This window comes from Hyla sarda, chromosome 1 (assembly GCF_029499605.1).
Source record: "Hyla sarda isolate aHylSar1 chromosome 1, aHylSar1.hap1, whole genome shotgun sequence".
NCBI lineage: Eukaryota > Metazoa > Chordata > Amphibia > Anura > Hylidae > Hyla > Hyla sarda.
Window position 1 is genome coordinate 273154509 of NC_079189.1, and position 26856 is coordinate 273181364.

The 26856-nt window shown below is 41.3% G+C and overlaps 1 protein-coding gene across 1 annotated transcript in view; it reads left to right on the forward strand.

The window, feature by feature from the left end:
• Window positions 1-26856, forward strand: part of ATP8B3 (ATPase phospholipid transporting 8B3) — a 1029241-nt gene that overhangs the window by 840885 nt on the left and 161500 nt on the right. Inside the window, exon 26 of the mRNA XM_056572418.1 lies at window positions 25031-25114. Coding sequence (XP_056428393.1) covers window positions 25031-25114 — 84 coding nt within the window. The remainder of the gene's footprint in view (window positions 1-25030; window positions 25115-26856) is intronic.

The window sequence follows — 26856 nt, forward strand, 5'->3', positions numbered from 1 at the left end:
CTCCAGGATACTGGGCAGTTCTTATGAGTAGTGTATGACATTTCTTGGCAGGAAGGGTACCATTTGGCATCTGTGGACGTGGAGGGCTTATACACCCGGATTCCCTAGGACCTGGGAGTCAGGGTGTTGATAGAGTTCCTCCACGAAATAGGTAAACCAGATGGTATGGTTGACTTCGTAGGTGAGGCCACAGAATTTGTACTGTCACACAATGCCTTTAAATTTCTGAATACTTGGTATCACCAGGACTCTGGAACTGCAATGGGGATCCCGGTAGCATGTTCATTTGCAAATTTATTTTTAGCGGCATTCGAGAATAAATACATTTTTTCAGCCAATAACCCATTTGTAATTTACATTATTTCATTTTTCCGTTATATAGACAATATTTTTATAGTATGGGCTTGGTCCCCATTGCAGTTCGAACAGTTTGTGGAGTATCTTAATGATGGTCAGAAAATAAATATGAAGTTTACTTCAGTGTTTGGCGATCAAACTTTGGACTTTCTTGATGTGAGGCTGGAAATTAAGAATGGTAGTATTACCACTTCTGATTTTAGAAAAGAAACGGCAACAAATGCGTTGCTTCATCACAATAGCTACCACCCCCCTCACGTCAAGAAAGTGGTCCCGTACGGACAATTAATCCGTCTCAGACGATTGAATAACAATGATGACAGTTTTGAAAAACAGGCAAAATAATTGACTGATCACCTTATTGAGAGGGGTTATCCCCCGGGTAAAGTGAATAAGGCTTTAGAGAGAGCAAGGAGTAATCAGCAATCTCAGCTACTTACACATAGCCAACACAACACTGATAATAAGCTGTTTGTCTTCTCCTTTCAACACTCCTCTATGAATAACACAATTCAGTCAGCAATACGCCGCCATTGGCACATTTTGGAGATTGACGAGGACCTCAGAGAGGTAGCATTAAGGCAGCCAATGCTCTCCTACAGGAGGACGTACACACTGGGGAACCAGTTGAGTTGCACCCGTTTGGTAGAGAACAGGGATAATTGGCTAGATAAAATGCCCCCGAGAGGTAACTTTAAATGTCATCATTGCGCCACATGTAAGCAGAATGGGGAATTGAAGTTTTGTAATCTAGGTGGGATTAATTGGAGCATTTCTCATTTTATTACTTGCAAGACTAAGTATGTAGTCTATGTAGTCCTGTGTCCTTGCAGACTATTTTACATCGGGAAGACCATCCGTTGTCTGCATGTGAGGATACAGGAAAACATATGCTCAATTAGGACTGGTCATGGCTGCCCACGTCTTATAGAGCATGTCAGGAATGTTCACGCTGGTAACCCAGATGTATTGGTTTTCTCAGGATTGTAAGCCGTGCAAGTACCAAGGGATGGTGGTGATCGCCACAAGATACTTCTACAAAAAAGAATCGGCTTGGATCCTGAGAACCAATGCCCTGGGTCCACCAGGATTGGAACGATAAGAATGACATGAGTGTATTCTTATAAATATGATACCACCTCTATTGTTCTATTGTTACCTTTACTGCATTGTTTTTAATTCACTATTATTTGTATTATAATTGTCTCGTAAGCAGCGCCGTTTGTCCTGAATAAAGCCACCGTTGACAAGAGTGAGTAGCCGTTTGTTCCTTCTTCTTTATGTTAAAATTCAATTCATGTTAAAATAAAATTAAACCTACATAAATTGGGTATCTTTATATCTGTATGGACCTACAGAATAAACATAAGGTGTAATTTTTACCAAAATGCACTGTTTAGAAACAAAAGCTCTAAAAAGTTGCAAAATGGTGTTTTCTTTTATTTCACCCCATAAATAAGTTTTTTTGTTTTGTCACAGATTATGTTATAAAATAAGTGAAGTCATTACAAAGTACAATTGGTTATTTAAAAAACAAGCCCTCATATTGGTCTGTAGGTACAAAATTGAATGCTTTATGATTTTAAGAAGGGGAGGAGGAAAAAACAAAACTGCCATAAGAAAAATCTTTTGAGTCCTTAACCTGTTGGCGACAGAGGGCGTATGGATACGCCCTCGCGTCCCGGTACTTAAGGACAGAGGGTGTACCGGTACACTCTCCGTATTTCCGATCACTGCCACTCGCCCGGTGGTGATCGGACCAGGATGACTGCTGACTGCTAATATATATCAGCAGGCATCCCGTGCCATCACCTAGGGGGGTCCTGAGACCCTCCCATAACAACTCTGACCGGCAAATCATGGCTTTTCTGGGCTGATCGGGTCTCTGGTGACCCGATCGCCCGGAAAATAAGAATGATCGGGGCTGTCAGAGAGAACCCCGATCATCCTAAAGGATAGGAGCGAGGTGAAAGAAATATCACCTTCTCCTATCCCCTGCCATTGGTCAGTCAGGACTGACTGACCAATGGCAGGAGGGGGGTGGGGTGTTAAAGTTTAGATCCCCCGCTCTGTCTACCCATAGAACCCGAACAAAAAGGGGGGGGGGGGTTCAGGGTGCTGGAAAGTGGCTCGGGGTCTTACCCGGCAGGCAGCTTAGGAGCAGCGCGGCGGCAGGTACAGGAAAAGCGGCAGCCGTGAAGGAGGAGACTGCAGGCCACAGTGAAGATCCTCTTTGGTGAGTGATCTTCAATGTGGCCTGCTAGAAGTTACAAAACTACAACTCCCAGCATGCCAAGACAGCCTTTGAATGCCTGGGCATGCTGGGAGTTGTAGTTTTGCAACATCTGTAGGGCCACAGATTGGAGCCCACTGTGCAGTCCAGGCATGCTAAGAGTTGTAGTTCTGTAACATCTGACCCTTTAGATGTTGCAGAGCTACAACTCCCAGCATGCCTGGACAGTCTTGGCATGCTGGGACTTGTAGTTTTGCAACATCTGGAGGGGCACAGTTTGGAGACCACTATACAGTGGTTTCCAAACTGTAGCCCTCCAGATGATGCAAAACTACAATTCCCAGCATGCCCAGACAGTCAAGAATGTTGGGCGTTGTAGTGCTGCAACATCTGGCCCTTCAGATGTTTCCGAACTACAACTCCCAGCATGCCAGGACAGTCTAGGCGTGCTTGGAGTTGTAGTTTTGCAACATCTGGAGGGCTACAGTTTGGAGACCACTACTTACTCTCTTAACTGTTTTTACCCAGTTGTTGCATAACTACAACTCCTAGCATGCCTTTTGGCTGTCAGTGCATGATGGGAGTTGTAGTTCTGCAACAACTGTAGGCACACTGGTTGGGAAACACTGAGCTAGAGTCTGTTTCCTAACTCAGTGATTCCAACCCCTGTGCCTCATGCTGTTGCAAAACTACAACTCCCAGAATGCACTGACAGACCGTACTTGCTGGGAGTTGTAGTTTTGCAACAGCTGAAGGCACAGAGGTTGTAATCACTGAGCAAGAGTATGTGCATGATACTGCAGCTTTGTAATGTGCACTCCGCAGGTGGTCGGATTATTAGGAAACCTGGACCGCCACATATTGAAGCACCCATGACCTAGATTCACCGCAGCATATGAGAAGGCTTTAGACAGCATATACCTCACGAGTGTCCCCATTCACTCTCTTGTATGTTATACTGAGCAAGAGTATGTTTCCTAACTCAGTGTGCTTACAGCTGTTGCAAAAATACAACTCCCAGCATGTACGGTCTGTCAGTGCATTGTGGGAGTTGTAGTTTTGCAACAGCTGAAAGTTTGGGGTGCCCCCCTCCCATGAGAATGTACAGGGTACATTCACTCGGGCAGGTTAAACTCCCAACTCAAACTCCACCACAGCTCAAACTCCCAACGGAAAACTCACTGTAAACCCCGCCCGTGTGAATGCACCCTAAAAACACTACACTAACACAAAATAAAAAGTAAAACACTACATATACATATACCCTTACCCGTCCCCCCCAATAAAAATTTAAAACTTCTCATACGGCAGTGTTTCCTAAATCGAGCCTCCAGCTGTTGCAAAACAACAACTCCCAGTATTGCCGGACAGCCATTGAATGTCCTGGCAGGCTGGGAGTTTTGCAACAGCTGGAGGCACCCTGTGTGGGAAACACTGCCGTAGGATTTTGGTAGAGACAAGCGCCATCCTTGTATCCAGGTCCACTCCTATTGCAAATTTCTAATTTAGTCCTCAAATGTGCATGGCGCTCTCTCACTTCAGAGCCCTGTCTTATTTCAAGGCAACAGTTTAGTGTTACTTATGGGGTATTTCCGTACTTATGGGGTATTTCTGTAACATGCTGGTGTTGCCCCATACTTTTCATTTTCACAAGAGGTAAAAGGAGAAAAAAGACCCCCAAAATTTGTAACGCAATTTCTCCTGAGTACGTGAATACCCCATATGTGGGCGTAAAATGCTCTGCAGGTGCACAAAAGGGCTCAGGAGTGAGAGAGCGCCATGTACATTTGAGGTTTAAATTGGTGGCTGTTACATCAATTCTGCCAAATTTTTCATTTTCACAAGGAGTAATAGGAAAAAAAGCCCCCCAAAATTTGTAACCCCATTTATTTTGACTAAGGAAATACCCCATATGTGGATGTTAAGTGCTCTGCCGGCGAACTACAATGCTCAGAAGAGAAGGAGCGTCATTGGGCTTTTGGAGAGAGAATTAGGCTGGAATTGAAGGCCATGTGTGTTCACAAAGCCACCATGGTGCCAGAACAGTGGACTCCCCCCCCCCCCCCCCCGCCCACATGTACCCCATATTGGAAACTACACCCCTCACGTAATGTAACAAGGGGTGCAGTGAGCATTTACACCTCACAGGTGTCTGACAGATTTTTTGAACAATCATCTGTAAAAATGCACAGCCCACTGTTCCAAAGATCTGCAAAACTCCAGTGGGGATAAATGCTCATTGCACCACTTATTACATTCCGTAGGGGTTTAGCTTCCAAAATGGGGTCACATATGGTCACTGTTCTGGCACCATGGGGGATTTGTAAACTCACATGGCCCCCGACTTCTATTCCAACCAAATTCTCTCACCAAAAGCCCAATGGCGCTCCTTCTCTTCTGAGCATTGTAGTTCGCTTGCAGAGCACTTTATATCCACATATGGGGTATTTCCATACTCAGAAGAGATGGGGTTACAAATTTTGGGGGGCTTTTTCTCCTATTACCCCTTGTGAAAATGAAAAATTTAGGGGTAACACAAGCATTTTTTGAAAAATGTTTTATTTTTTATTTTAACGTCCCTTTTTAACGAAGGTTGTCAATCGCCTGTGGGGCTCACTTTACCCCTTGTTACGTTCCTTTTCTAATTTTTCCTGAAATATTCTAATTTTTCACCAAGTAATTATGCAAGTATCGCCAAAAATTTACCACTAACATAAAGTAGAATATGTCACGAAAAAATCTAATTAAAAGCATCCCAGAGTTATTAATGCTTAAAGTGATAGAGTTCAGATTTGAAACAAATGCTCCCGTCCTTAGGGTCATAATGGGCTCTGTCCCCAAGGGGTTAAGGTGAAAATGGGCTGAGTTCTTAACCCCTTAAGGACCAAGGGCATACAGGTACGCCCTGATGTCCTGGTACTTAAGGAACAAGCGCGTACCTGTACGCCCGTGGGAATTTCGGTCCCCGTTGCTCGCCTGGGGGGGTTTTGACCGTTGTATCACAGCTTTTACCAGATCACCAGAAAATAGAGATTATCGGAACTGTCGCAGACAGCCCCGATCATCTTAAAGGACAGGAGTGAGGTGGCAGGCGTGCCACCTCCTATCCCCTGCAATTGGCCGGTCAGGACTGACCGGTGAATCGCTGGGCAGGGGTGGGGGGTGAAAGTTCAGATCCCCCGCTCTGCCCGCCGAGCGGGGGAAGATGGCGGCGATGGTGTGGGGGCCATTGATGCAGGTGGCGGGAGACCGGAGGCAGTTACCTGAGAACACGTGGGGACCAGGGACCGGCAGTAGAAATGATTCGGCAGGCAAGTGGAGGCAGTGGTTGCGGCGTCAGAGGCAGCAGTGAAGATTGCTGCTGTCTGGGCATGCTGGGAGCTGTAGCTTTGTAACATCTGGAGGGCCACAGTTTGGAGACCACTGTGCAGTGGTCTCCAAACTGTGCCCTTCCAGATGTTGCAAAACTACAATTAAAAGCATGCCAAGACTGTCCAGGCATGCTGGGAGTTGTAGTTTGGCAACATCTGGCCCTTCAGATGTTGCCAAACTACAACTCCCAGCATGCCTGGGCAGTCTGGGCATGCTTGGAGTTAATTTTTTTGCTACATCTGGAGGGCTACAGTTTGGACACCACTACATGGTTGTCTCCAAACTTTTCACCTCCAGTTATTGCGTAACTACAACTCCCAACATGCCCTTCGGCTGTCTGGGCATGCTGGGAGTTGTGGTTTTGCAATAAATGGAGGTACACTGGTTGGGAAATATTGTCTGTTTCCTAACTCAGTGCTTCCCAACCCGAGTGCCTCCGGCTGTTGCAAAACTATTACTCCCAGCATGCACTGACAGACCATGCATTCTGGGAGTTGTAGTTTTGCAACAGCTGGAGGCACATGGGTTGGGAAATACTGAGTTAGGTAACAAACTCTCAGTGTTTTGCAACCAGTGTGCCTCCAGCTGTTGCATAACTACAACCCCCAGCATGCACGGACAGCCAAAGGGCATGCTGGGAGTTGTAGTTTTGTGACAGCTGGAAGTTGGCCCTCCACCCCCACCCCCATGGGAATGTACAGGGTTCATTCACACGGACGGGGGTTTACAGCGACTTTCTTGCTGCAAGTTTTAATGCAGCAAATTTACAGCTGCAGCTCAAACTCCCAGCTGAAAACTCGCTGTGAACCCCCACCTGTGTCAATGTACCTTTAAAACACTACTCTTCACTACACCTACACAAAATAAAAAGTAAAACACTACAAATTCACATACCTCTACACACAGTTACCCCCCCCCCCCCCCCAATAAAAATGAAAAATGTCTGGTATGGCACCGTCTCCAAAACGGAGCCTCCAGCTGTTGCAAAACAACAACAACTCCCAGTATTGTCGGACAGCCATTGACTGTCCTGGCATGCTGGGAGTTTTGCAACAGCTGGGGGCACACTGTTTGGGAAGCACTGCCGTAGGGTAATTTTGGTTTCGGAGGCAAGTGTAATTCTTGCATCCAAGTCTGTCGCTATGCAAATGCCTTATCAAGCCTCAAATGCGCATGGCGCTCTCTCACTTCAGAGCCCTGTCGTATTTCAAGGCAACAGTTTAGGGCCGCATAGGGGGTATCTCCGTACTCGGGAGAAATTGCCTAATAACCTTTGGTGGGCTTTTTCTCCTTTTACACCTTATGAAACGATAAAGTTGGGGTCTACTCCAACATGTTATTGTAAACATTTCAAATTTTTTACACTAAAATGGTGGTGTTGCCCCATACTTTTCATTTTCACAAAAGGTAAAATGAAAAATTACCCCCAAAATTTGTAACACAATTTCTTCTGAATACGGAAATACCCCATATGTTAACCTAAAATGCTCTGCGGGCACACAACAAGGCTCAGGAGTGAGAGTACCATGTACATCTGAGGTGATTTGCACAGGGGTGGTTGATCGTTACAGCGGTTCTGACATAAACGCAAAAAAAAAAAAAACACCCACATGTTACCCCATTTTGGAAACTACACCACTCAAGGAACGTAACAGGGGGTATAATAATGAACCTTAACACACCACAGGTGTTTAAAGAATTTTCGTTAAAGTTGGACGTGAAAATGAAATTTTTTTATTTTTCCACTAAAATGCTGGTGTTGTCCCAAATTTTTCATTTTCTCAAGGGATAATAGGAAAAAAGCCCCCAAAAATTTGTACCCCCATTTCTTCTGAGGATATTAATACCCCATGGTGCCAGAACAGTGGACCCCCACATGTGCCCCCCATTTTGGAAACTACACCCCTCAAGGAATGTAATAAGGGGTACAGTGAGCATTTGCACCCCACAGGTGTCTGACAGATTTTTGTAACAGTCGTCCGTGAAAATGAAAAATTTAATTTTTCATTTGCACAGCACTGTTCCTCATAGTTTTCTCTTAAATTGCTGGTCAGAACAACGTGAAAATTAGAACACATACCCACGATCACTTTCTCAACCATAGGGAGTCCATGCAATCATGTGTTTAAATCCAGCTCTGCAGCTTGGCCACCTGAATTACTGTTTGCAGCTATATTAACCCCTTAAGGACTCCTACATTTTGAAAATCATAACGCTTTCAGTTTTCCACCTACAGACCTATATGAGGACTTGTTTTATGCGCTATCAATTTTACTTTGTAATGACATCAGTCATTTTACCAAAAAATCTACGGCAAAACCCCCCAAAAAATTTTTGTGGGACAAAATTTTGTGGGAAAAAAAAAAATAAAACGTCATTTTGTAATTTTTTGTGGATTCCGTTTCAACGCAGTGCACTTTTGGTAAAAATTAGACCTTATATTTATTCTGTAGGTCCATACTATTAAAATGATACCCAACTTATATAGGTTTGATTTTGTTTACTACTATTAAAAAATTATAACTTTTTGCACGAAAATGTGTACATTTAAAAACTTCCTCTTCTGACCCTTATAACTTTTTATTTTTATAATAAAAATATAATTTTATTTTTTAGGGTATGCAAAGTGACCAAAAATACGTAATTTTGGACTTTGTAATTATTTTTTTTATGTGTATTCCATTTTTCATTAAGTCACTTGCAGTTGTAGAGGTCTATAGTACGATATAGTTTTAAGAAATCAATTAATCACATGGTTTGTCAGCAATATTCTGCACACATAGTTAACTATGAAATTACTTGTCAGAACAATGTAAAAATTTGTAAACATGTTCGTAAACATTTTCTGTACCACCATAGATAACATGATTAGGCACCCATATTTGATTGCGCAATATTCTGCATACATAGTTTTCTCTGGAAATGTTGGTCAGAACAATGTGAAAATTAGCACGTGTTTGTGATCACTTTCTGTACCACAATTGATTACATGGTGTGGCAGCCATATAAAATTTAGCAATTTTCTGCATATATAATTTTCTCTTAAATTGCTGGTCAGAACAATGCAAAAATTTGAACACATATCCACAATAACTTTCTTGACCATAGGGAGTCCATAGGGAGTCCATGCCATCATGTGTTATAACCCAGGTCTGCAGCTTGGCCACCTGAATTACTGCTTGCAGCTATATTAACCCCGTTTTTGCACTTTAGTTTTTTCTCCTCACCTTTTAAAAATCATAACTCTTTCAGTTTTCCACCTACAGACCCATATGAGAGCTTGTTTTATGTGCTACCAATTTTACTTTGTAATGACAAATGACAAAATGAAATTCTTTGTGGGACAAAATTGAAAGAAAAAAAAACATTTTGGATTCTGTTTCTACGCAGTGCACTTTTGATAAAAATGAGCCCTTATATCAGTGGTCCCCAAACTGTGGCCCTCCAGATGTTGCAAAACTACAATTCCCAGCATGCCTGGACAGCCGTTGGCTGTCCAGGCATGCTGGGAGTTGTATTTTTGAAACATCTGGAGGGCCACAGTTTGGGGACCACTGCCTTATATTAATTCTGTAGGTCCATACTATTAAAATGATACCCAAATTATATATAACTTTTTTATTTTTCCACATATTAGGGCTAATTTTTCTGGCCGTGATGTTAAATTTTTATCGGTACCATTTTGTTTTGATGGGATCTTTTTATAAATTTTTTAGGTTATACAAAGTGACAAAAAATACACAATTTTGGACTTTGGAATTCTTTTTTTTATGTGTACACCTTTGACTGTGCCGTTTAATTAACATTATATTTTTACATTTTATATTTACGCACGCGGTGATTACGCATATGTTTTTATTTATTTTTGTTTACTTTTTTTATCGGAAAAGGGGGGGTGATTCAAACTTTTATTAGGGAAAGGGTTAAATCACATTTATTTCCTTTTTTTTCTTAAACATTTATCGCCCCCATAGGGACTATAACATGCAATCTTCTGATTGCATATACTGATCAATTCTATGCCATAGCGTATCACTGATCAATGTTATAGGCGCTCTGCTGCTCCAGCCTGGATCTCAGGCATGGAGCAATCGAAGGACGATCGGCCGCCGAGGAGGAAAGTAGGGCCCTCCTCGCGTCCTTTCAGTTGATAGCGTATCACTGATCAATGTTATAGGCTATGTTGATGCTAATAGAGATGAGCGAATTGACAGTGATTCGATTCATCACAAACTTTGCGGCTCGGCAGTTGATGACTTTAGCCTGCATAAATTAGTTCAGCTTTCATGTGCTCCGGTGGGCTGGATAAGGTGGTTACAGTCCTAGGAGACTCTTTCCTAGGACTGTATCCACATTTTCCAGCCCACTGGAGCACCTGAAAGCTGAACTAATTTATGCAGGCTAAAGTCAGCAACCACTGAGCTGAGAAGTTTGTGACGTATCGAAGCACTGTAAATTCGCTCATCTCTATTAGCAATAATACAAATAATGCAAACTAAGTCTATTAAAGAGGCAGGTATGTGGTGCAAATCTAAAAACAATAGTACTAATTGTGGTGACCAGTCAACTCTACATTTTAGTGTAGAGGATATCAGTGTTTTACAGGCAACCCAGAAGAGTTGAATGACTAGACAGTTCCATAAAATGTGATAAAGGGTCCCTTTATGTCCACAGCCCCGCCAGCATATTATGGAAGAACCAGAATATGCCCTAGCTATTTTGTCAGGAGTGAAATTACAGCGGAGTATGGTTTTGAAGGTAGATTTAACATGATCGGAGCATTGAAAGGCTATATGGATGTGTTTAAATGAGTGTTGTCAATCGAAGATGGACAGATTTAGCCCCAGTTCTCGTTCTCATGTTTGTAGTGGATAGGTTTTATGGCAATTATCGAGCTGAAGTAGCGAGGATCCAGGGAGAATTAGCGCAAGGAAAATTTGTCAGGACTAAATAAGGATGGGGACAAGCTAGTTAAGTCATCATAGGTCTAATGATCACATGGTTTGGCCGCCATCTTGGATTATACAATATGCTACAAACATCTTCTCTGAAACCGTTTGTTAGAATTATTCAATATTTGGCACACATGTCCACTGTTACCTCCTGTATCAAGTTTGTTAAATCTGGTTCATTTGCATATTCAATATGGCTGAAGTACACTAGTTAAGTCATTACATTTCTAATGATCACATGGTTTGGCCACCATTCTAGATTGCACAATATTCTACAAACATCTGAACTGTTTGTTAGAATTATAAAAAATTTGGTATGCATGTCTGTTACCTCTGTACCAAGTTTGTTAAAGCTGGTTTATTTGCATATTCAATATGGCTAAAGCACACGCATCATATATAGGTAGCATTAATGTTAGTGTACAATTTTTTTTTTTAAATGTGTGTAATATGTACACACATTCAGCAGCTAATAAGTACTGGAAGGATTCAGCTTTTTTTAATAGAAGTAATTTACAAATCTGTGCCATTCCTCAGTACATTAACTCTTCAAAAAGTTAAATGATATCTGTCTGGGCTCACCAAGAAAGGAAATAGATATATTGTTCCAATGAATATAGATTTATTATATATAAAACTCAATATATGAGAATGAAATATTGATAAAATACAATTAAAAAAAGATAACAATATTGTGCCTTATGTGGGGCCCCACGTAGGCACCAATAGGAAAATAAAAAAATGGATGCCACAAAATTCACATACAAATAGTACAGAATCAGTATGATTCCATATGGCCACCAATTCACATAAAAATCATAAAAGTTGGATAGATCACAATGTATATATCTGTATCTCAAATCGGACCTAAATGTCTTATGTCACCTGTAACAAAGAAACAACCTGCAACAAAGAACCAACCTGCAAATGAAAATACAAAATGCAATACTGTTGGTTTCAGATAGCTGTGGTATCCAATAGTAGCCATAAATTCTGTCCTGTAAATAAAAAGATTGCGATCTTAATAAATAGTCCTATGTGAAGTTGTGGCCACGTTCATATATTGTCGACTCTGTATAAGTTGAAACAGTGTTTCAGTTACAGTTCTGCCAATTGTATCCACTTTGTAATAATATTGCGTATACACTGTGTCAGTGTTATTATATATGTCCCGTATGCTGCGCACTCTATGTTCACTGTATTAGTAGCTGTAATGAAGTTGTTGGCACTTTCATGCCACTCACAGCTCCTGGGGTCTGGCTGGCTGTGTCACGCTGAAGCTGGGGCGGCAATGTACGGCCGCGTCTCTCCCAGCGAGCTTCGAGGATGGCAGTTCTCGGCCGGTCAACGTGTTTCCCAGTGGGGTCTAACGTCAGCAGTCAGCTGATTGCAGGTCAGCTGACTGGTTGTAAGCGCTCGTTCTAAAAATAAGTTAGTCTTTTTGTTTCAATAGAGTTGGTCAGCAGACGGTCAATGACCTGAGTGGATATATGGCAATTTTTATCTTCTTGAGGTGCTATATAAGTAAGTCCTCATAGATATAGAAAGAAGGAAAACGCACCAGTATAGGGTGCTTAATGTGAATAGAATTCAGTGGGATCTGACATCCAAATATGACACCAGACGCGTTTCGGGGTATGGCAAGTTAACACCCCTTCTTCAGTGGTGTATGCCATACCTCATATCTATGAGGACTTACTTATATAGCGCCTCAAAAAGATAAAAATTGCCATATATCCACTCAGGTCATTGACCGTCTGCTGACCAACTCTATTGAAACAAAAAGACTTTAACTTCTTTTTAGAACGAGCGCTTACAACCAAACAGTCAGCTGACCTGCAATCAGCTGACTTCTGACGTCAGACGCCACTGGGAAACACGCTGACCGGCCGAGAACTGCCATCCTCGAAGTTCGCTGGGAGAGACGCAGCCGTACATTGCCGCCCCAGCTTGAGCGTGAGAAAGCCAGCCAGACCCCAGGAGCTGTGAGTGGCATGAAAGTGCTAACAACTTAATTACAGCTACTATGCTGCACGATAATACAGCGATCATAGAGTGCGCATCATATGGGACAGAACTGTAACTGAAACACTGTTTCAACTTATGCAGAGTCGACAATATATGAACGTGGCCATAACTTCAAACAGGACTATTTATTAAGATCGCAATCTTTTTATTTACAGGACATAATTTATGGCTACTATTGGATACCACAGCTATCTGAAACCAACAGTATTGCATTTTGTATTTTCATTTGCAGGTTGTTTCTTTGTTGCAGGTTGTTTCTTTGTTACAGGTGACATAAGACATTTAGGTCCGATTTGAGATACAGATATATACATTGTGATCTATCCAACTTTTATTATTTTTATGTGAAAGGCACAATATTATCTTTTTTTAATTGTATTTTATCAATATTTCATTCTCATATATTGAGTTTTATATATAATAAATATATATTCATTGGAACAATATATCTATTTCCTTTCTTGGTGATTCCAGACAGATATCATTTAACTTTTTGAAGAGTTAATGTAATGAGGACTGGCACACTTTATCCTTTTTTCAATAATCTCCTTTTTCCTCTGTTGGGTGAGAGGTACCCAGTTAACCTCGTGCATTTTTATGTTGTAGAGCTATGCATCTCTATTTTTAATTTACAAATCTGTTTAACTTTCTGGCACCAGCTGATTAAAGAAAAAAAAAAAGTTTTCCACCGAAGTACCCCTTTAAGGCTAGCCTTCATATAAGATAGAGATATGTATAAGGTTATCCTTCATACAAGGTCTGGACAAGGACTATTTATAAGTATTCAGAATATTGGGCAGACTAGATGGGCCAAATGGCTCTTATCTGCCGACACATTATATGTTTCCATCTATGTGTATCATTTTATTTTTCGCTACCGACACCCACCCGTCCCTACAGAGCCGCCGCACCTAGCGCGGCTGTCAGCCCCTTCTCGTCGCTAGCCTCTGCATTTGTCACGCCCCCTCTCATAGGCTTGCATTAAGGGGGGCGGAGCGTGACGTCACACGGGGCGGAGCCTTGACGTCACAACGCTGCGGCCCCGTAATCGACAGTAATCAGACCCGGAGCGAACACACTCCGGGGACTGATTTTAACGGGATGTGGCATGCATGATCACGGGGGCCCCCGCGATCAGACATCTTATCCCCTATCCTTTGGATAGGGGATAAGATGTCTAAGCCGGAGTACCCCTTTTAGGACGTACATGTACACCCTGGCCCCGTTGCCAGGGTTTAAAGCACGCTCACGAGATGAGCATGGTTCAAACCCTTTGGGTTCTATCACCAACCAGGACCTAAGGCTAATGCCGGGCACTCCCGATCGGGCCAATGTCTGGCATTAACCCATTAGACGCCATGATCAAAGTTGAATGCGGAGTCTAAAACAAAAAAATGAAAGTTTCTCGACAGCTCCGCGGAGCTGATCGAGACCCTTACCTACCTCCTTGCCGTCTGATTGGTCTTCTGCTGCTCTCGATAGCACAGCATTGTCCAGTGTTATTGGTGCTCTGCTCTGTTATTATGTTGTAAAATAATTATTATAAAATAAGTGATGTCATTAAAAAGTACAATTGGTGATGCAAAAAACAAGCCCTTCTGCATTATACATAAAAATACGTACATTACACAAAATAAATGATTTAATTACAGATTTAAAAAATCATTCATTTTCACAATTTTTATATTATCGGCTATTAAATATCTGCCTCGCTTCCGATAAGTATTCCCTGTTTTCCAATAAAAAAAATGACAAAATAACTAAAATCCTACCAATAAAAGCTATAAATCACAGTAAAAAAAATAGCTGTCATACAGCCCTGTATATGGAAAAATAAAGTTATAAGAGTCAGAAGAGAACAGTTTTAAACCCTTAACGACCACAAGTGTAAACTTACGCTCGTGGGCGGCTCCTGTTATGTGAAGCCCGCTCAGGTGCTGAGCGCGCTTCATACCCAGCAGGTCCCGGTTTCGATCATCAGCCAGGACTCGCGGCTAATACCAGACATCGCCGATGTGGCTGATGTCTGGTATTAACCCTTTAGACACCACAATCAAAGTTGACCACGGCGTCTAAAATGGGAGAAAAGCATTACCAGTTAGCTTAGTGGGCTGTTCGGGACAGCTGAGAGGACAGCAGGAGGCTTCTTACCTTGTCTCCCGCCGTCCGATTGTCGCTCTGCTGCTCCATGCCTGAGATCCAGGTTGGAGCAGCAGAGCACCGATAACACTGACTAATGCAATGCTATGGCTTTGCATTATTCAGTGTCTGCAATCAAGGTATTGCATGTTATATTCCCCTATGGGGGCTATAACATTGCAAAAAAAAAAAAAAGTGTAAAAAAATTGTTCATAAATGTGATTTAACCCCTTCCCTAATAAAAGTTTGAATAACCCCCCTTTTCCCATTAAAAAAAAATGTTAATAAAAATAAACATATGTGTTATCGCGTAAATGTCGGAACTATGAAAATATAATGTTAATTAAACTGCACGGTTAATGGCATACACGTAAAAAAAAATTTGGAAAGTCCAAAATTGCGTATTTTTGGTCACTTTGTATACCCTAAAAAAAATTATAAAAGGCGATCAAAAAGTCCCATCAAAACGAAAATGGTAGCGATAAAAACGTCAGACCATGGCACAAAAGAGCCCTCATATATCCCCGTATTTGGAAAAATCAAAAAAAAGTTATAGGGGTCAGAAGATGACAATTTTACACATACTAATTTTGATGCATGTAGTAAAATAAAATAAAACCTATATAAATTAGGTATCCTTGTAACCGTATGAACCTACAAAATAAAGATATGGTGTCATTTTTACCAAAGAGTGTACTGCTTAGAATCGGAAGCCCCCAAAAGTTACAAAATGGCGTTTTGTTTTTTCAATTTTGCCCCACAAATATTTTCTTTTCTGGTTTCGCTGTAAATTTTGTGATGAAATGTTTGATGTCATTATAAAGTACAATTGGTGGCGCAAAAATAAGCCCTCATATGAGTCTGTGGGTGCAAAATTTAATGCTTTATGATATTTAGAAGGTGATGAGGAAAAAACGAAAATGCAAAAACTGATAAACCCTGCGTCCTTAAAGGGTACTCCGCCCCTAGACATCTTATCCCCTATCCAAAGGATAGGGGATAAGATGTCTGATCACGGGGGTCCCGCTTCTGTGGACCCCCGGGATCTCGGCTGCAGCACTCTGCTGTCATTACTGCACAGAGCTAACTCGCTCTGTGCGTAATGACGGGAGATACAGGGGCCGGAGCATCATAACGTCACAGCTCCGCCCCTTCGTGACATCACGGCCCGCCGTCTTAATGCAACTCTATGGAAGGGGGCGTGACGACTTGTGTTGAGGGGTTTGGATGTGATGTCATGTGGGGGCGGAGCTGTGACGTCACGATGTCCGGGCCCCTGTATCGCCCATCATTATGCACGGAGCGAGTAGTAAAATAAAATAAAACCTATATAAATTGGGTATTGTTGTAATCCCATGGACCTACAGAATGAGGCTAGGATTCCACTGAGGTTTTGTCTCTGTGTTTTTTTTAGGCCTAAAAACGCCAGAAAACTGCCAGAAAAACTGCCACTATGTTTTGGAGCCTTTGGCATTTTTCCCTGGCGTCTTTTCACATGCGTCATTTGATAATTTTGTTGGGTACCACAAAAAAAAGATGCAGAAGTTGTACTTAAGGCATATATTGCTAGTTAGAGAACGAATTAGTATAAAATGCTAGTTAGAGAACAAATTAGTATAAAAACTAAAATTTGTGTGTGTGTGTGTATGTATGTGTCTATGTTCCAGCATCACTTCCAAACAGCAAAAGATATTAACATGAAACTTGGTTACTTATATGTCAACAACAAACATAGGATAGGTAATTTAACCCTTACCCACCACCATTTGCGAGAGTCGGGTTTTTTTTTATTTAAAGTCTCATACAAGTCTATGGGAAATGTATGTTGCAGCATAACTTCCGTATGGCTGTAGATATTTCAATAATACTTGGTCACATGTTACTTATATGTCAATTAAAACATATATAATAGTTAAATTAACCCCTAACCTACCCCATATGTGAAGAATGGGGTTATTGTTTCAAGTCCCATGCAAGTATATAGGACTTCTGGTGCCTATTACTCCACAAGCTCTGCTCGGCATTTCCTGGTGAGTGTGACAGTCCGGCTGGCAAGCCACACCCTCCCCGCATTCCATGCCCCATCTTTCAAAGACACGCCCACACTAAGCCATACCCCTTTTATTTTCAGCTTACAATATCTTCATCACAACTCGGCCCCACCTGAGGACGGGATATGAGGATTAGATATTGGGACGGGATATTGGGATGGCATATGAGGTCAGGATATGAGGACGAGATATGAGGACGGGATATGAGTTCAGAATATGAGGAGGGGATTTGGGATTGAGATATGAGGAGGGGATATGGGGTCAGGATTTAACCTGTTAAGGACCAAGGGCGTAAACTTACGCCCCTAGTCCCGCTCCCGTGATAAAACGCGGGGTTACACGGTAACCCCGCATCATATCACGGCGGGCCTGGCGTCATAGTGACGCCGGGACCCGCCGCTAATAGCGCACGGCACTGATTGTGGTGCCGCGCCCTATTAACCCTTTAGCCGCGCGCTCAAAGCTGAGCCGCGCGGCTAAAAGTGAAAGTAAAATGTGCCGGTTAGCTCATGTAGCTGTTCGGGATCACCGTGGTATAATCGCGGCATCCTGAACAGCTGTACTTCAGGAGGAAGGTCTCTTACCTTCCTTCCTGCAGTCCGATCGCCGAATGAATGCTTCAAGCCTGAGATCCAGGCTTGAGCGTTCAATCGCCGAAAACACTGATTGATGCATCAATCAGTGGTAAAGATCAGTAAATGCAATGTTATAGCCCCTTATGGGAGCTATAATATTGCATAAGAAAAGTGTAAAAAAAAAAAATTCATTAACCCTTTCAATGATCCCTTCCCCTAATAAAAGTTTGAATCACCTGGCATTTCCAAGAATAAAAAAAAAAAGGGGGAGATAAAAATAAACATATGTGTTATCGCCGCGTGTGGAAATGTCCGAATTATAAAAATATACCGCTTTTTAAACTGTACGTTCAATGGCGTACGTGCCAAAAAATTCCAAAGTCCAAAATAGCGTATTTTTGGTCACTTTTTCTATCATGAAAAGGTGAATAAAAAGCGATCAAAAAGTCCAATCAATGCAAATATGGTACCGACAAAAACTTCAGATCACGGCGCAAAAAATGAGCCCTCATAGCCCCCTGAACATGGAAAAATAAAAAGGTTATAGGGCTCAGAAAATGACAATTTTAAACGTATAAATTTTCCTGCATGTATTTATGATTTTTTTTCAGTAGTAATACAAAATCAAACCTATACAAGTAGAGAATAAAGAAAAGGTGTCATTTTTAACGAAAAATGTACTACGTAGAAACGGAAGCCCCCAAAAGTTACAAAATGGCTGTATGTTTTCAATTTTGTCGCACAATGATTTTTTTTTCCGCTTCGCCGTAGATTTTTGGGTACAATGACTAATGTCATTACAAAGTAGAATTGGTGGGGCAAAAAATAGCCATAATACAGATTTTTAGGTGCAAAATTGAAAGAACGCCTGGTCCGTTAACGGGTTAAAGATGGGATATGAGGACAAAAAGCTTTTCCTCCCCCTCAAGGATAACATATGAAAAACCAGGCAACGCCGGGTACTCAGCTATTATTATACATATAAATAGATATACATATAATAGATATGCATATCTCCATATATATATATATATATATATATATATATATATATATATATATATATCATTTTTTTATTTTATATTTTTAAATAACCTGCTACTACCATCAGAGGCAGAGCAGGTATCCCAATGTGGCCACTGCCTTCATTGGCGCAGTGGTCACATCTGGATGCCATACACTGGCTTGCTTGCAAACTGCTCTCTGACATATAGTAAGGAAGATTTGATAAAACCTGTGCAGAGAAAAGTTGCCCATAGCAGCCAATCAACTTGCTTCTTTCATTTTTAAAGAGACCTCTAAAAATGGAAGAAGCAATCGGCAAATGATAATTTTTTCCTCTGCACAGGTTTTGATAAATCTCCCCAATAGAATGAATGAGAAAGGCTTTAAACAAGCAGGAAATCCCCTCAATTGAATAATGAGACTAGAGATGAGCGAACTTACAGTAAATTCGATTTGTCACGAACTTCTCGGCTCGGCAGTTGATGACTTATCCTGCATAAATTAGTTCAGCTTTCAAGTGCTCCGGTGGGCTGGAAAAGGTGGATACAGTCCTAGGAAAGAATCTCCTAGGACTGTATCCACCTTTTCCAGCCCACGGGAGCACCTGAAAGCTGAACTAATTTATGCAGGATAAGTCATCAACTGCCGAGCCGAGAAGTTCGTGACGAATTTACTGTAAGTTCGCTCATCTCTAAATGAGACCACAGACTAATTAGGTCAGTGGCTAATTAGGAGATTTATCAAGGGATTTAGACGCTTTTATTTTTTTTGCTTACAAAAGTCGCACAAAAAGTTGCACGTGTACCTAAGCAAGTTTTTGAGCGACTTTTGTGGGTAAGCAAAAAATACCAATCAGCCCTACCTATGCAGTTTTCAGTTTTCACTTTGCAGTGGTCGGGAATATATCAAGTGCCAAAGTCGCACTTAAGGAAAAACTAAAGTTGCAACCCCCCTTCAAAAAATTACAAGTGTAAGGCTGTGTTCACATCACATTTTCTCCCATACGGGAGCGCATATGGCAGGGAAGAGCTAAAACCTCGGGCTCCCGCATGCCTTTCTATGCGCTCCCGTATGTAATTAATTTCAATGAGCCGGCCGGAGTGAAACGTTAGGTCCGGTCGGCTCATTTTTGCGCCGTATGAGCTTTTTTCCCCGGACCTAAAACTGTGGTCAACCACGGTTTTAGTTCCGGTTGTAAAAGCGCATACGGTGCAAAAATGAGCCGACCAGACCGTACGTTTCACTTCGGCCTGCTCATTGAAATGAATTACATACGGGAGCGCATAGAAAGGCATGCGGGAGCCCGAGGTTTTAGCTCTTCCCTGCCATATGCGCTCCCGTATGGGAGAGAACGTGATGTGAATCAGCCCTAAGGCTGGGTTCACACTACGTTTTCTCCCATACGGGAGCGCATACGGCAGGGGGGAGCTAAAAGCTCGCGCTCCCGTATGTGACCGTATGCGCTCCCGTATGTCATTCATTTCAATGAGCCGACCGGAGTGAAACGTTCGGTCCGGTCGGCTCATTTTTGCGCCGTATGCGCTTTTACAACCGGACCTAAAACCGTGGTTGACCACAGTTTTAGGTCCGGTTGTAAAAGCGCATACGGCGCAAAAATGAGCCGACCGGACCGAACGTTTCACTCCGGTCGGCTCATTGAAGTGAATGGCATACGGGAGCGCATACGGTCACATACGGGAGCGCGAGGTTTTAGCTCCCTCCTGCCGTATGCGCTCCCGTATGGGACAAAACGTAGTGTGGACCCAGCCTAAGTCAGGTCAGACCAGGCTTACAAACTTGCCTTTGACAGCAATTTTTAAAAAATCGCACAAAAGTCACAACTGTGACTTTTTAGCGCCTTTTGCGCAGCTCCTCTCCAAGGCCACCCACCTGCATATATCACCCGCTCACTAGGTACTGCAGAACTACAACTCCCAGCATGCCCTTACAGTGAGGACATGCTGGAAGTTACAGTTACAACAGCTTGCGGGCGGGTGGTAGATACAGGCAGGTGGCAGGGGAGCGGAGCTGTCCAACAGAAATATGAAATGACGGCATTGTAATTACATATTTCCCAGGCAGACGTGCTTGTCCAGACCGTCTGCCCAATAACTGCTGCTAGCGTTACTTAATTTTCCCCGCTGGAAAGCCAGGGAGCGGAGCACAATGCCACCCGCTTCCTTGTCACCCGCCCACGTTGCACAACTACAACTCCAAGCATGCTCTTATAGTAAGGACATGCTGAAAGTTGTGGTGGTGTGGCGTGGGTGGGTGACAAGCACATCTCCGCCTGCCCGTGTCACATGACTACAACTCCCAGCATTTCCTTACTGTAAGGGCTTGCTGGGAGTTGTAGTCATGTGGTGGGGGCAGGTGACAAGCTTGTCACCCGCCCGCGCCGCATGCCTATAACTCCCAGCATGTCCTTACTGAAAGTGCATGCTGGGAGTTGTAGTCGTGCAGTGCAGGTGGCAGGAGATGTGCGAGCGGGTGACAAGCTTCCCTGGCTTGCTTTTAACCCGCCTGCACTTCTCCCTCCAGCCCACCGTCTCATGTCTGCAACTCCAAGCATGCCTTTACAATGAGGACATGCTGGGAGTTGTAGTCATGAGGCGCGAGCAGGAGGGAGATGTGCGGGCAGGTGAAAATAAATGTACTAACCTATTTTCCATGTTTTTTATTCTCATTTTGGATCCGTATATCGGGTGGACTACGTCAATGATCAGCATTTGTTTTTTGTTTTATGTTACTGAAATGGTTTATGAGGGCTTGTGGGGGATTGTTTTTTGGAATAAATTTTTTTTTAAATGTGTTGTGTTTTTTTTTTATTTATTTACTTTACAGGCTTAGTAGTGGAAGCTGTCTAATTTACAGAGTCCATTACTAAACCAGGGCTTAGCGTTAGCCACAAAAACAGCTAGCGTTAACCCCCAATTATTACCCCCGGTACCCACCACCACAGGGGGTAAGAGCCGGTACCAACAGGCCCGGAGCATCAAAAATGGTGCTCCTGGGCCTAGGCAGTAACAAGCTGCCGTTATTTAGTCTGGGGAGGACCAATAACAATGGTCCTCAGAGAATAAAAATATGGGGAACCCTATGCATATTTTTTTTATATTTATTTATGCAAAAAATGTGTGAGGTTCCCCTTATTTTCATTCTCCTTTATTGAATTTAAATAATGTAATGTAATTGAATAATAATACCAAAATTAACCAAAATCATTTTAAAATTTGAAAAAGAGCACAAAATATATGTTTGATAATCACCAACCCAATGTCCGTGCGTCCCGCCGGTCCCGCAGCATATGTTATCTCTGTTGCAGGAACGAGTCCTGCATTTTATTTGAATAGTGTTGCATATGCAGCAGGACCCACGGACAGTGGGTTGGTGATTATTCTCCCTCTATGGTGATTATTCCTGTATATGCATAGTGCCGGCACCTGCAGCCTGTATATTAAATCACATAACAAAGGACAATTGTCTTCTCTCCCAGAGCAGAGAATTACAGGGTGAGTGGGAAATTTAAATAGTATATACTGAACAAATCTAGGAATAGTATTTACCTATTCTAACAGCACTTTACAGTCTTATATTCATTAATATAAGCTACAACCTTATAAAAATGAATCATTTTAAGCTACAACAATTCATGCTTTGCATGAATAATATTGGCTGGCTGGGGCTGTCAGTTCCCTGTCCTGCTCACAAAAATTGTTCCCTGATTTTAACCCCTTAAGGACTGAGCCCTTTTTCACCTTAAGGACTCGGCCATTTTTTGCAAATCTGACCACTGTCACTTTAAACATTAATAACTCTGGAATGCTTTTAGTTATCATTCTGATTCCGAGATTGTTTTTTGTGACATATTCTACTTTAACGTAGTGGTAACATTTTTTGGTAACTTGCATCCTTTCTTGGTGAAAAATCCCAAAATTTGATGAAAAATTTGAAAATTTTGCATTTTTCTAACTTTGAAGCTCTCTGCTTGTAAGGAAAATGGATATTCCAAATATTTTTTTTTTATTCACATATACAATATGTCTACTTTATATTTGCATCATAAAATTTATGAGTTTTTACTTTTGGAAGACACCAGAGGGCTTCAAAGTTCCGCAACAATTTTCCAATTTTTCACAAAATTTTGAAACTCGCTTTTTTTCAGGGACCAATTCAGGTTTGAAGTGGATTTGAAGGGTCTTCATATTAGAAATACCCCATAAATGACCCCATTATAAAAACTGCACCCCCGAAAGTATTCAAAATGACATTCAGTAAGCGTTTTAACCCTTTACGGGTTTCACAGGAATAGCAGCAAAGTGAAGGAGAAAATTCACAATCTTCATTTTTTACACTCGCATGTTCTTGTAGACCCAATTTTTGAATTTTTGCAAGGGGTAAGAAGGAGAAAATTTTTACTTGTATTTGAAACCCAATTTCTCTCGAGTAAGCACATACCTCATATGTCTATGTTAATTGTTCGGCGGGCGCAGTAGAGGGCTCAGAAGGGAAGGAGCGACAAATGGTTTTTGGGGGGCATGTCACCTTTAGGAAGCCCCTATGGTGCCAGGACCGCAAAAAAAACCCACATGGCATACCATTTTGGAAACTAGAGCCCTCGGGGAATGTACCAAGGGGTTAAGTGAACCTTAATACCCCACAGGCGTTTCACGACTATTGCATATGTAAAAAAAATAAAAAAATTTTTACCTAAAATGCTTCTTTTCCCAAAAACTTTACATTTTTAAAAAGGGTAAAAGCAGAAAATACCCCCCAAAATTTGAAGCCCAATTTCTCCCGAGTACGGCGATACCCCATATGTGACCCTTAACTGTTGCCTTGAAATACGACAGGGCTCCAAAGTGAGAGCGCCATGCGCATTTGAGGCCTAAATTAGGGATTGCATAGGGGTGGACATAGGGGTATTCTACGCCAGTGATTCCCAAACAGGGTGCCTCCAGCTGTTGCAAAACTCCCAGCATGCCTGGACAGTCAACGGCTGTCCGACAATACTGGGAGTTGTTGTTTTGCAACAGCTGGAGGCTCCGTTTTGGAAACCGTGGCGTACCAGACGTTTTTCATTTTTATTGGGGAGGGGGGCTGTGTAGGGGTATGTGTATATGTAGTGTTTTTTCACTTATTATTTTATTTTTTGTGTTAGTGTAGTGTAGTGTTTTTAGGGTACAGTCGCACGGGCGGGGGTTCACAGTAGTTTCTCGCTGGCAGTTTGAGCTGTTGCAGAAAATTTGCTGCAGCTCAAACTTGCAGCCCGATACTTACTGTAAGCCTCCGCCCATGTGAGTGTACCCTGTACATTCACATGGGGGGGGGGGGGGTAACATCCAGCTGTTGCAAAACTACAACTCCCAGCATGCGCTGACAGACTGTACATGCTGAGAGTTTTAGTTTTGCAACAGCTGTAGGCACACTGGTTATGTATCACGGAGTTTGTGACCTTACTCAGTGTTTCAAAACCAGTGTGCCTCCAGTTGCAAAACTACAACTCCCAGCATGTACGGTGCATGGTGTAAGGTGACTGCTGGGAGTTGTAGTTTGCAACAGCTGGAAGCACACCGGTCGTGAAACACTGAGTTAGGTAAAAAAAACAACTCTAAGTTTCACAACCAGTGTGCCTTCAGCTGTTGCAAAACTACAACTCTCAGCAGTCACCGACAGCCAACGGGCATGCTGGGAGTTGTAGTTATGCAACCAGCAGATGCACCACTACAACTCCCAGCATGCACTTTAGCTGTTTGTACAAGCTGGGAGTTGTAGTTATTTTTGTTTTTTTGTTTCTGTTATGCCATAGATTTTGTGGTGAAAGGACTGATATCATTACAATGTTAAAATAATGCATGTGTTTTTTTCTTTGTTTTTTTTTTTTTTTTTGCCATGAATGACCGCAATTGCTATATTGCTATAAAATGGCACATCTTACTGCAATTGTTTTAATTACAGTGGTTCGTGGCAAAACAATGCGGTAAAATTATAAAAATGTATCTGATCTTACTGCTAACTAACTTTAGATTGTTTTTGTGTTTAATTTTCATCGGTCATAAATAATGATGTGATCATTTTATTACAGTTAAAGAGATGGTTATATCAATAAATGTAATATATATATATATATATATATATATATATATATATATATATATATGATAAATATAGCATTAGAAATATGTCATTTTGTAAGGGGACAAGTTATAAAAAAAATAGATCAATAACAGTGTCAGTGTTATTCATATGTGTTATTCATATGTGTACATGCCCTTTAAACAATTAATAAACATGGTATGTTTTCTTTTCATCCCACAGACAGCCTTTGACAGCTGGTTTATAGCATTTTACTCAGTATTCTTCACTGCTTTTCCAGCTTTGACCATGGGATTATTTGAACAAGTAAGAGAACAATCTCTCTTTGTCCATTCATTTTTTTATTATAATATTTTTATATTCTGCTCAACAAGCCATAAAACAAAACAATCGGAAAACTAAAAATAATATTTGTGTATACCATGAAGTACAATGGGAATAAATAAAAATTGAAACAAAAACTAATTTGCCTATAGCAACCAATCACAGTTTTTATCTCACCAGAGCTTGTTAAGCTATAAAAGGTCACCTGTGATTGGTTGTAACCTGCAAAATCAGGCAGTTTGTCACAGACAGATTTTATTTATTCCCCTCATGAGTTAATTCTGATATATCATAACATTTATTGTTCCACATTTATCAAACTGTGTGAGAGAAAAAGTGGAGTGATTTCCCCACAGCGGCCAATCACAGCTCAGCTAACGAGCTCTGGTATAGTGAAAGCTGAGCTGTGATTGGTTGCTGTGGGAAAATCACTCCACTTTTTCTCTCACACAGTTTGATAAATCTCGGCCATTGTGTACTTTTTTTTTTTTTTTTTTTTAGAAAACTGTTTATTTGTAGTTTTTACAATTTTACAAAATGATAACAAAGGAAAACAGAGCTAAGGTATAAAGACAAAAATGGAAATTAAAACATATCAGTGTCATGTATATATAGCAAAGTTATGACATCACAATAACAATGAGTAGCATTGTCACTATGCTTCAATATACAATACATGCTATTTTTTTTTTTTATACCTAATTAAGTAAGTCGATAGAAAATAGATTAAGCTTACCATTCTACACATGGCAAGTTAGCTTATCTACATGACCAGTATAACAGCCTTGCTGAACATATTCCATTTTAAGTAAAGAGAGAAGAAAAATAAAAATAAAAAAGAAGAAAATGGAAAAAAAAATTCAAAAAAAAAAAAGGTAAATCGAAAGGAAATAAAAGTAGTTATAGATAAAATTAAAAAACACAAACTAAAAAGACAAGCTGCATGATCCCCTTCAACCTTTTGGTAGTATTTTATTTATTTATTTATTTATTTTTTATTTTGTCTTTGGTGTTCTTGCTATGTATCGTATTCATCCCACAGCCGCCAAATTTCATAACATTTCGGCAATGAGTCTTCTAATGATGCTGAAAAATATTCCATTCTTTTTATTTCTCTAATCCTATCTAGTAATACATTTATAGGTGGAGGTGTACTCTCATTCCACCAACTAGCTATTACACACTTGGCCGCAGTCAGGATATGTAATAAAAGTCTAGTCTGTGTTTTATTAAGGTTTCTAGGGAACATATTCAAAAGGAATATAGATGGATCTAAAGGTAAATGTATCCCCAAAAGACGCCTCACTAGGATTCCGATGAAATTCCAATAATCAGCCAGGGCAGGGCAATCCCAAAAAATATGTGGAAGCGTACCCCTGGCTTGTCGGCACCTCCAGCATAATTTTGAAACCTGGGGAAAAATGTGATTCAATAGTTCGGGTGTATGGTACCAAAAGGTAAGTACTTTATATTGATTTTCCCTATAATTTATACAAGAAGAAGATTTAGCTGCATTTGACCAAATTGTCTGCCATTGTCCAATAGTTAGTCTGACCCAGGTACGCCTCCCACTTGTCCATGTACGAGTGTCGTATTTTCGATATCCTGTGGTATTAGTAACAGAGAGTAAATGCCTGATATAAGCCCTCGAGTCGATGTGAAATTTTTACATAAAGACTCAAAGGGTGTCATAGGAGGAAGGGTCGCAGCTGAAGTAAGGGAGG